The 12,268-nt window shown below is 36.9% G+C and overlaps 1 protein-coding gene across 3 annotated transcripts in view; it reads right to left on the reverse strand.

The window, feature by feature from the left end:
• DCLK1 (doublecortin like kinase 1) overlaps window positions 1-12,268 on the reverse strand; it is a 366,905-nt gene that overhangs the window by 341,618 nt on the left and 13,019 nt on the right. For all 3 annotated transcript variants that reach the window (XM_017854149.1, XM_017854150.1, XM_017854153.1), the window contains exon 3: window positions 4,631-4,977. In XM_017854149.1, coding sequence (XP_017709638.1) covers window positions 4,631-4,977 — 347 coding nt within the window. The remainder of the gene's footprint in view (window positions 1-4,630; window positions 4,978-12,268) is intronic.

The following is a 12,268-nucleotide window of genomic DNA, read 5'->3' on the forward strand; positions in this document are numbered from 1 at the left end:
GATGTAATAATAATTTGTACCAGTTTTTTCACTTGTAAGAGGAAGACATACATTAAGCACTGTAAACTCAAGAGTGGACCAAATTATTTTTACTTCAGATTAGAATTAGATATTAAAAGCCAAAAGGAAGAAAATAAAGACCATTTTGTGATGTCTGATTCATAGATTCCTATTAATCATCATTACCATTTCCCGTAATCAAATAAACTCCTATATTAAACACCTAAAATAAATGGCGGCAATTACTGACTCATTTACAAGCATCTTTTGAGCTTTACGTTTACAACAGGCAGTAAGGATTCATGATCAAAAGATACAGAGAAGAGGTAATAATGGATTAATTTATCAACAGCTACTGAGATGTCCTCAAAATGGCAGTTATGATGCTTTCTCATGGTTTACCATCTAAATCAGTTTATGACTACCCTTACTTCAGCTGAGTAATTTCTAATGTTTCCCATATTGGGAAAACAATACATGGTTTGCTCACTCTAGCATGCTAGCAGGGGTAGATTTTATAAAGTCCATGGCCTATGTGAAATGTCTGTAAGATAAAAATATAACATCCCTGGGTTTTTTTCTCTTCACTAAAGCGTGCTGCAATGTTGTACAGATCTTTGATGTTGAAAAGTAGATAAGATAGGGATGTGCATTTGTTTTCTACTTAAAGAGCTATCTAGTTTGTCACTGCTATATTTCAGTGGGAAGGGGATCATTGAGAAGTGCCCTGTCTATGTTCTTTATAGTGTAAATCACCTACTTAGGCACTAGCTGTTCTATGTTTCTAAGGAAGGATTCAAGAACCACAGATTAAGCAGCACAAGAAAGCCAGATTTGCTTTTCCATAAAAGGAGTCAGGAGAGATGCAAGGGTATCTTTGTAGCAAATCTGGTAACTTTTAGGCTTATTTTAAGCACTTAAAAAACAATTATACTCCAAATGTCCTCTGGGAGGAACTGCTTGGCAGGTTGAGTGAATAACCCACAGCAAAGTTCCAACATCCAGAGCTTGGGCTTGGGCAAGAGGAAGAGACTCTCAGACTCTCAGATCCTGCAAATCCTCCCCTTGGACATGGGTTCAGGGGACATGATTTTAACTGTCAGCTAGAAAATGTCCCTTTTTCTTCTTTGGAGGTCTCTAACCAAGGCCCAGATTAAAAAAAAAAAAAAAAATGCATCACTGAAATTAAGGCATGGTAAGTGCTTCCTTGAATTCCCAGCCATGCCAGCAAAATGACTGATGACCTGGTGAGCAGTCACCCTGGAAGTTGCAAGGAAGACAAGGAAGGTTGGGGCAACCATTTACTGAAGCTTCAGTGCCCCTGAATAAAGAATGGAGCTGAAATTATTAGAAAGGGTTTGCTCACGCACAGGCTGCTTATGAACCACAACGGTCATCTTGGCCAATTGTAGCTTCCTGCAAAATCTTTTCTAGATTGTGCAGCATTTCCAAAACGTTCATTTCCTTATCTCAGTCTAAAAACATCAAGAAAAGTACTGTTCGATGAACTCCTTGCTTAGGGCTAACACAAACCCAAGAGGCAATGGAGCAAGGAGTGGTGGTAGAAACAAGAGAGAATGGCATGTGGTCTATTCCCTCCAGTGTCCGTCTCCTCTGGGTAACAGATGAAACAGCAGGCTCCGGCTTTCATGGTTCCATTGTCCAAAATCCCAGCGTCAACAGTTTTCATGCCATGGATACACCTGCAGGCTGCCCTAAGGCAATCTACAAAACCATCTTCCTCTCTACCCATTTACTCAAAGCACTCAAGCAATTCATTTTTTTTAAACAATTCTACTTCCTCAATCCAAAAACATGAAATTCTTTACTAGGCATTGGAATTCCCATATTGTTAATGGAGCTGACGTAAGGGTTCAGTTAAACTATTTTTTAAAAAGGTGGGACAAGTCATCTTAGGGTGACATCTTGTTGGCAGCATAAGGACCCTACCCTGATGTCACCACAGGCAGGTCAAGATGGTAGCAGTGCAGGTGCCACCCCACTATGGCCAAGCATTATTCCATAGGATAGCATGGAGGAAAGTGGTTTATTCTCAGAGGATTATCAAGCCTCAGTCTCTGCCAGTGTTGTCAAAAATTCTAACAAACTGCTTATGAGACAGATTTCTCTTTTGAGGCAAAATGATTCCAAAGACTCCTGGGGTCCATGAGGAAGCATCTTTGTTCCCACTGGGAACCCAAGGAATAAGTCTTTATGTTCTTTCCACTTAATCATCCAATTCCTCTGCAGCTTTCCACTGGTCCTGCTATGAAGAGAACATGCCAACACTAGGGGAAATGCCATAGCAGCAAACTGAATGCTTGACAAACAGCAGTTGAGCACAACAGTCAGCAGAATGACTGCAGGAAAAAAAGGACAGAGCAGAAATATTTCAGATGATATTCCTTGGACAGATTACTCCCTTAACAATTCTTTCTCAATTGCATCAGTTTGGTGCTTTCACATAATCTAAAGTGGTACAGTAGTTACCAGCACAAGCTCTGGAGCAAGACCAGTTTAAATCATAGCTGTGTGGTCTTGGGCATGTTTTTAACAAGTTCTGTGCCTTAGTGTTCTCATCTGTTAAATGGGGATAATAAGCAAGTTGTTATGAGGATTAAACATGCTAATATAGGCAAAGCACTTAGAACAATGCTTAGTAAAGCTATCATCATTATATATCCAAATTGCTATCGCATGTATCATCATAGTTGACACACAAGCACTCTATAAAATACAGGTAATCATTTTATCTGTGTTTCACTGATGAGGATAATGAGGTTCAGTTAAGTGTTTTGCTAAAAACATAAGGAATCTATGACTGAGCCAAGACTTGAATCCTGGTCTTTTGACATTAAACCTGGGATTCCTTCCCATGACTCGGGTTATTTACATGTAAACCACAGCAAACTAGCCGTTATCAAATACTGATACTAGACAAATTCAGTAAGGAAGAAAACAATTGAGAACATCATACCTATTCTAGGGATTCTAGGGATCCTGAAATAAACAAAATTAAATAATCAGCTGATGGCAAATTTTACCTAAAGTCATTAAAGCTGATTTTTAGATTCAGAGTAGCAATTTGGAGCTACCAAAATTCTGAAGTGAGGCAGGGAGAGGGAACATTTATCCATATGTATTCTTTGCTCTAATGAGACACTTTATAAAAATATTTACTTGAATAAGTATATATTTATGAAAATAGATGAACTCCCATCTTGAGAAAATTCAATATGTGAAAATTCAGAACTACAAGATGTTTGAATAACTCATTAGAAATGGAGCCAGTGAAGGGTTTAAATGTGTAAAGGTGAAATTTGCCATCTTATTGCTACTATAACTCACAAGCCAGCATGAACTTTCTGGTCATTGATAGATTGATGACATTTAGGCTACAGACTCTTAAATCTAGAAGACTAGATCTCATTCAGTAGAGAATCTCATCCATTAGAATCCTTATCCTCATGATACTTAGGGCAAGGGTTATCAGACAAGCAAAAGATGGTAAATACAAATGAACAACTGGCACATATTCCTTCTTTCCTAATGAATTTTATAATTTAGAGCATCTGAATGAATCCCTAAGGGAAGTATTCTTTCATGACTAATACTCTTTCTAGGATTAGCATCTATTTCTAATTCAGAAAGTTCGAATGTGCTACCCTTTAAGAACTTGGAGGAGTCTTCTATTTAATAAGATCAGTTTTTTAATTCATGAATCATTTTAATTTTAGTATTTTCCATACATATAAATCATCCAAATTATCCCTCAAAAAAATTTTTTAAAGCATTTTAATAGCACCGCATTAAAACTAAACTTCCATCAAAGATAGTGTGCTCAAAATGTAATCTGGTAAACTCTGAATAACTAGTAAATCATGCTGTACATATAATCAATGTTTTTTTTAATTCAACTCACCATCAAGGTTCTGCCAAACCTTTACAAAAATAATCCACCCAAGACAACAAAAGGTAATGCTTCCTTTGGATTCATCTGACCAATTCACATTAAAATGATCACTCATCCAAGTCAACTGATGTTCATTCTGTAGCTAAAAAACCTCCCTTTTATTTTAACACTGAAAAATACAAGATAAATACTATTCTAGAAATATGACTTTAAAGCTATCCAGACGGAAATATGTCATTTCTTAGATACATATTTTAAAATCTATAAAATGTAACTAAATCTCACCAGTGAACGAACACTACAAAGACTTAAAATCATAAAATATTTAGGTCAAAGAAATAAGTTAGAATTGTCCCTACTGGTCACAGTTTACTTCCATACCTCAGTCATCCTTAAGGCTATAAGACCTATGAGAAAACTGAAAACAGATGACAGAAAAGAACCATTATGTTAAGCAAATAATAAATGAAAAAGTAGAAATCCCTGAGTAATTATTTAATCTTCAAAGATATGTATTTTTTTTCTTACTTTATTCCTAAGAATAATCCTGCTCAACTCAAACTTCTGACTGTTCTAGGGCCAGCAAGTACATATTTGTTGATTAAGTCACCCAGGTCTTTTAACAACTTGAGCAAAAGGTATGCTTTAACCACGTACACCCTCCAACTCCCTGGTTCTTGCCTCAAAGGCAAAGTCACATCACAATATGTCTCTTACCTGTTTCCCATCCAATGTGTACAGGCGTTTCACCACTCCCGAGTCCAGCTTGATGGCATCAGTGATATCAGTGAGGACCTGCTCAAAGGAATGAGCCGTTTTCTTGTTCAGCAGAATCCTGACAGCTTTCCGCGGCTTCACACCACTTCTGATGATGGTGACCAGCTTGGGCCGAATGAAATCCTTATTCTCTCGCACCTCGGAAGGGCTCCCTTTGGCAGTGGCCAGTGAAGACACCGCCCGAGAAGCCGAGGTGGTCTTGACATTCACTGACCAGTTGGGGTTCACGTTCTTGGTGTACTCCAGTTTCTTGAAGGGCTCTATTGAGCCACATACATAACTCTCTCCTAAGGAAGAGATAAATATATTTAAATTTAAACTAAAATATACCCATTTCTTTTTTCCTACTTATCCTCTCTTTTGCCTTTTCTGCTTAGGGGCAAGAGCTAGCCCTGACTTTTCAAACAATGGAAGTATGATTAACCATCAGGGATGAAGAAAGATTTCTGATTGCTAGTCTGGCACTGTCGGTTACAGATCCACATCCTGGAAAAACAAAACAAAACATTATTCCTCCATTTCCTCACCTTGAGGTTGGTGATAGTAATGCTGATCCGCTTGAAAAGACCTTAGAGAAGTGTGAAAGTGAATTTAAAATAGAAAATATTCTTTGGGAATTAGAGATATTTAAATTTGCAGAAAACTTCAAAATTGGAAGGTAGGTACATTTGCTACCAGAGATAATTTAAACACTAAGAATGAATCAGAATACAGCATCTAAAAATAGTCATATAATTTATGAATTTGATGAGAGGCGATGCTAAAGATTTTGTAAAGCCCAGTAAAGTTCCAAAAGCAAGCAAATAATCACCCTTCCTTTCTCTCATCTACATAGTGCCAATCACAGTGATCCACACACACTGTAAAGTCAATTCATACTTGTCCGTAAGTAAAAGGTTTTAGAAGTGTTCAACATACAAACTACAGCTTCAAAAATGGGCTCTAAAATAAATATAAATAAATTTTTATTAATAATGACACCTTAGCAGGAAATTTTTTAATGAAAATAATCAGACAATTAAGTAGATGTAGATCACACACACAAAAAAGAAAAACATGAACCGAGAGACAACAAATTGTAAAATGACGAATTCTAAATACATATTTCATAAAGTTAGGTCAAAGCCTTTTGAAATTAAAGATTTTGTAATGGCTTTTTTTTCTGTGTTAATAAGTTTTGTAACTAGGAATAGGTAAAAATGCTGAAAGGCCTTCATAATTGCAGGTAAAATGACCTAGGCCTAATCTAACACAGTCCATTGACTTTTATCTAAGTCCTTATATTATTTTTAAATTAACAATGCAAACATCCAAGGCCAAAGAACAAGGAATCACATAAAAATAACTGAAGCAGACCTTCAAAAGTTAAAAAGAACAGTTATACATGTCATTGAACACTTGTTTTGCAGATGTTCTTAAAATATCCTATAATGTGTATACAGACACATCATGCCTCACTAGAAGTTGTATGAATAGCACAAGTTTAACCAACCCCCTTTCTATTCACCTGGCATATCATGACTTGTCTCAGCTATGCCTTTCTCAGGATTTCAGTAAATACCAAAACATATATGGATTTTTGATATTTACTTAAATTCTGAGAAAGGCATATTTGGGTACTACAGAAACAGCAGTGTTTTTGGAGGTTTCATGGAGTGATGACCTGAACATGATAGTGGGAAGACAGAATTGGAAATTCGGGCTCAAAACCTGGCCTCTCCAAGCATGTGACTTTGGACAAGTCCCTCAGATTTCTGGGTGGTAGTTTATTTATATATAAAATAAAACCTCATTAGGTTTTTATGAAAATCAAATTAGAAGATAGAGATCAAAGTGATCTCAGATGCAAACTTGCTATGTAAGTGAAAGTGACCTGAGTCTATATTACCCTAATCATGCAGTAAGCCTGAAAGAAAAATTCAAAAACAAAATTACTAGAAATCAGTAAGCAGGTCTTATATTGAACAGTTACCAGTGGACACCACGTTGGGTCCATGTCAATGTGAGAATGCCCCCAACATTCCCCAGTGAGACACACAGCATGTAATTGAGCTGGTAAAGCTAGCCTTTGTCAGAATTCTGTGCTAATTGAAGATATACAATTGTCTGATCATTTTTAAGTTTATATACTAAGCTAATAACTAAAAGCAAAACAAAGATATAGAGAATACATTTCAACAAAAATTTTAAAAATGTATTAGAAGAGGGAGCAGCTTTAAAGAACATAGCAACATGGAATGAGTTTGTTAAAAGGGAAAATAAACACTTTTAAAAAAATATCTTCTTAGATAAAGCACCCTGAAAATGTTTAAAAGCATAAGAAAGTTCTCCCGTGACACTGAGAAGGCATTGCTGGTTTGGTTCAAGCAACAATGATCAGAAGAAATATGTATTTAATCTGTGCTGTAAATGTGAGACTCCTCTGCCGGATAATCAGATTTAAAGACTGGAATGAGAATCTTAGAGAAGGATGTGAGACTCCAGTAACAGATGATACTGTGCTAACAGGAAAGCAACAGCTAAAGGAAGGAGAAGGAGCTGCCACCAAATCCAAGATCACACACCACAGTCATTCAGAGTCTGCGACAGTACTCAGGAATTCAGGAAAGGCCCAGATGGATTTCCTTATGCTAATAAATTTCCATTGATTTCCTTATGCTAGTGAATTTCCATTTTATCATGAAAAGAAATTTCCATTAAATCTATTTGAATCCATGTTTTAACTATTTTTACTGTAATCGTAATACTGAACTTCTCTCTGCCACAAGATATGTGGTTCCTGCCTTAACATAGTTAAATTAAAGTTGGTTGTATTTTCTGATTTTGTAAAAAATAGCTTTTCAATTCATGGGCTAATTATCATCGATTATTATAAATTAACAAATATGATTGTTCTGAATGAAGAAAACATTGATTTGGTCAAATAGCTCTGGATATCCAGTGTTCAGTCTCTTCCTTAGTGAGACTGAGATTTAAGAGATAGGTTATAATCTTGTTTAAATAATCATTTTTAGAGAGCATTCAAGTATTGACATGAGGTATGTGTGCTAAGTGCCATTCAAAAATAACAAGACAGGGCCAAACATGGTGGCTCACACATGTAGTCCCAGCTACTTGTGGGGCTGAGGTGGGAATATCGCTTGAGCCTGGGTGGATGAGGCTGCAGTGAGCCATGATTGTGCTACTGCGCTCCAACCTGGGCAACACAGCGAGATCCCATCTCTCTTTATTTAAAAAACAAACAAACAAACAAACAAAATAACATGATAAAGTATGCTTATAATTACTGTAGTATACTTCCTCTTACATACACTAAGCCACCCCACATTCCAAAGTCTTTTGGTATAACTTTCACTGCAACAGTGAAATAAAAGTGAATTTATCTAAAACAAACAAACAAACAAAAAAGGTATTTTTCAACAAAATAGCCCAAAATTAGGTTTGGAAACTTTGTATTACTTCCTATAGGTGAACTTGAACAAGGATGGCATGATTGCAAAACTCTTAGAAATGGTACTGGAAATTACAAAACATCATGATTTTTTGGTTGTTTGTCATAAACCCATTTTTTTTTTTTTTTTTTTCAGTTTGTTCAAGCCCTAAAGATTCTATGATAAGACTGATTCTTCACTTGAAATTTAATACTCTGGGATCTAAGACACCCCAACAAATAGCAAGAACTGCTGAAGCAGCGTCTGCCTGAATTTTGTTGTAGCATTTATGAAGGCCAAAAACTAATCTTTGTTTTTAAGTAGAGAGAGATAAAGAAAATGACAGTTTTTTAAAAAGGTAAGGAAATAAAGCATGAAATTATGTTTGGATCCAACTGATACTAAAATATCNCAGTTTATTCAAGCCCTAAAGATTCTATGATAAGACTGATTCTTCACTTGAAATTTAATACTCTGGGATCTAAGACACCCCAACAAATAGCAAGAACTGCTGAAGCAGCGTCTGCCTGAATTTTGTTGTAGCATTTATGAAGGCCAAAACTAATCTTTGTTTTAAGTAGAGAGAGATAAAGAAAATGACAGTTTTTTAAAAGGTAAGGAAATAAAGCATGAAATTATGTTTGGATCCAACTGATACTAAAATATCAGAATATGGTAATTTCTTTCCTGAAAGATTTCAGTATTTTCAGAAAGTTGGAGGGTAAAATAATATCTAAGTAAGAATATTAGATTATTTTTAAGATACTGAAGAATCCTTGTTTAAAAAATCATCTACGTATTTTTATTTTTATGTTTTGTTTTTTATTTTTGTGAGACAGAGTCTCACTCTGTCACCCAGGCTGGAGTGCAGTGGTGTGATCTCAGCTCACTGCAACCTCTGCCTCCTGAGTCCAAGCAATTCTCCTGCCTCAGCCTCCTGAGTAGCTGGGATTACAGGCATGCACCAACACGCCCAGTGAATTTTTTTTTTTTTTTTTTGAGATGGAGTCTCGCTCTGTCGCCCAGGCTGGAGTGCAGTGGCCGGATCTCAGCTCACTGCAAGCTCCGCCTCCCGGGTTCCCGCCATTCTCCTGCCTCAGCCTCCCAAGCAGCTGGGACTACAGGCGCCCGCCACCTTGCCCGGCTAGTTTTTTGTATTTTAGTAGAGATGGGGTTTCACTGTGTTCGCCAGGATGGTCTCGATCTCCTGACCTTGTGATCCGCCCGTCTCGGCCTCCCAAAGTGCTGGGATTACAGGCTAGAGCCACCGCACCTGGCCCGTGAATTTTTATATTTTTAGTAGAGACGGGATTTCATCACGTTGACACTCCTGGCCTCAAATTCCTGGTCTCAAGTGATCCAACCACCTCTGCCTCCCAAAGTGCTGGGATTACAGGCATGAACCACCACGCCTGGCCTGTATTTTTAAATGATCATACTTGCCATTATTCTTCAAAGCATAACAATACATTTCCTCTAATAAGATTTATTATTTTAAAAATCTGTGAAGTTAATTCTACTTTGCCATTAGCTTCCATTACAAAATTAGAATATTTCCACTTAAAATGACTTCCTTAGGCACTACTGAAAACTGATAATGTGGTACCAGTTCCCTGGGTGACTGGGCCTGCACGTGTTAGCTATGAAAGTGCTCCTCCACGAGACTCTGTTAGAGGATTCTACAAATTTGTCTCTTATTGTGGGAGTTTTTTCATTGGCTAAGAGTGGTGGCTTGTAAATTCCAGTTCTGATATTACTTAACTTCAGTCTGAAAATGCCCTCATCTCCATCCTTCACATTACTAGAGCTGGTTGTCACCTCCTCTAGGCTTCCTGTAAGATCAATATGTGGCATAGTCAAAAGTATCTTAAGGATATCTGTAATATATTTCATTTTTTCCAGAGGATAAACTTTCTGATTAAAAACCCTGGCAATTAAATTTCATTATTGTGAGTTATGGCAAAATCTAGAAAAAAACTCAAATATGTATTGAAACCTCTGCAACCGAACTGAATTAAATTCCATGAAATATTGTTTATAGAATAGAATATCATAAAGTGCCTTCTGGATATTACATTTTATGAGGCAACTCAGATACGCGCAGCAACATTTCATAATCTACCTGGAAGTCACTGGCTTAGGATGATTTTCATCGAGCTATTAAAGGCAAGAAAAAAGATTTCCCAAAGGCGCTTATGGGTCATTGTGTCCCAGAAGTCTTCCGTAACACAATAGAACATAAAAGTAAGCTGATAGAAAATGAATTTGAATGTGTATGTCAGACCTGTGGACATGTCACCTTCTCAAATCCGAAGCAACAGAAAAACATTAAGGAAAAAAATGAGAGATCTAAACTTTTTGAAGTTGAAAAGTAGACACTGTTTTCTTCTTATTATAATAAACATGGCTTATTATAATTTACAAAATACAAGGTACAAAATAGATGGCAAAGGAGAAAACAAAACAAAGAATATATGGAAAACACATGGAAGGTGCTCAAATAGTAAGCCAAGAAATGCAAGGTTAAAGCAGGTTAAAGCAGTTTTAAGATGTACTCTTGTACCTATTATAATTGCAACAAAAGAATAATGAAAATAAGTGGTATTGAGGTTGCAGCAACAAAATAATACAAGGTGCTAAAATATATGACAAACGATAAACACAAAATAAAGTATAAATAGGAAACACCATTACAGACATTAAATTGGTAATAATCATTTTAAAAAAGCAACATGGAAAACTACTTGGAGCCATGAAAATGTTTATATCCATAATCTCATTGCTAAAAATTTTGCCTAATAACAGAACAACAAATAACAAAACTGTGACAGGCACATACAGCATTAACAATGAAACCTAAAAATTAAAAACAACCTCCTAAATCCTGAATCATAAGTGCAAGACCTAACTTAGCCACTCTGGGGATGGGAAGAAACCTAAGTCAGGAGCCTGTCTTCAAATAGGTTAGAAAGCAAGACGTGTCTATGAAAAGATTCCGCCACAAGGCAGTACGTGGTAATTGCTAAGTAAGTAGTGTAGGCCATCCTAACTCAGAGGAGAAAGAAGTCACTTCCCACTTCCCACTGGGCTATCAATGAAAGGGAAATAGAATTCACACTGGCCTTGGAAGTAAGGGTAAGATTACCATTGACAAAAAAGAGAGAGGAGAGCATTCCAGAGAAAAATAAAATAATAATATGCTGTGTCGCACAGTACAGAAAGGGATATGCTGTGATATATACTAATACATTTTCTCAAAAAAAAAATGAAATAAAAATGGTTCCACAGACAGATGAGTTAGATAAAACCACATCAGGCAACAAGGTCAGAGTTTTACAAGTGATCAGCCCTGGATGATAGACAGGTTACACTGGCTGCAGTGTGAATGAGGGGCTGAAGTGAACACGGGGAGGTATCACCTAGAAAGTCATTACAGCTGACTACGAGAGGAGGTGAACTGAATGTTACGTATCTATACTAGGGACAGAGGAGTGGATGCTATGAGGAGTATTTAGCAGATACAACCAGCCAGAATTGGCAATTGACTGGATATGGGTTCTGAGGAAATACGAGGCAACAAAGACACTGAAGTGAGGACACTGAAAATTCTCTTTGGGCCTACTTCCCATACACCACAATAGGTATAATTAGAAGAGGAACAGGTTTGGACTAGGCAGTAAAGAAGGAAATTAAGTTGACTGTACACATATTAAATTTGAAGTTCCCAGAAGCCAATCAGTTGGAGATTTCCAGCAAGCAGAAATAGGTGATGGAGAAGAGAGAACAAGTTGGAGAAATGTCTTAAGCAGAATCAACAAAATTTGATGATAGCTTGGATTTGAGGGATTAAGAGAGAGAGAAGTTAAGGTTGACGTTAAGTTATGTGGTGTCCTGGTCCTTTGGCTGCTATAACAAAAGACCATCAACTGGAGGCTTATAAACAACACACATTTATTTCTTACTGTTCTGGAGGCTGGGAAGTCCAAGATCAAGACACAGGCAGATTTAGTGTTTGGTGAGGGCCCCACTTCCTCACAGATGGTGCCTTTTTATTGTATCTTCACAGGGTTGAAGGGGCAAGGCAATTTGTGGTGGCCTCTTTCATAAAGCAATGAATCCCATTCAAAAAAGCTCCAGCCTCGTGAAC

This window comes from Rhinopithecus bieti, unplaced genomic scaffold (genome assembly GCF_001698545.2).
Source record: "Rhinopithecus bieti isolate Rb0 unplaced genomic scaffold, ASM169854v2 scaffold_35538, whole genome shotgun sequence".
Lineage (NCBI taxonomy): Eukaryota > Metazoa > Chordata > Mammalia > Primates > Cercopithecidae > Rhinopithecus > Rhinopithecus bieti.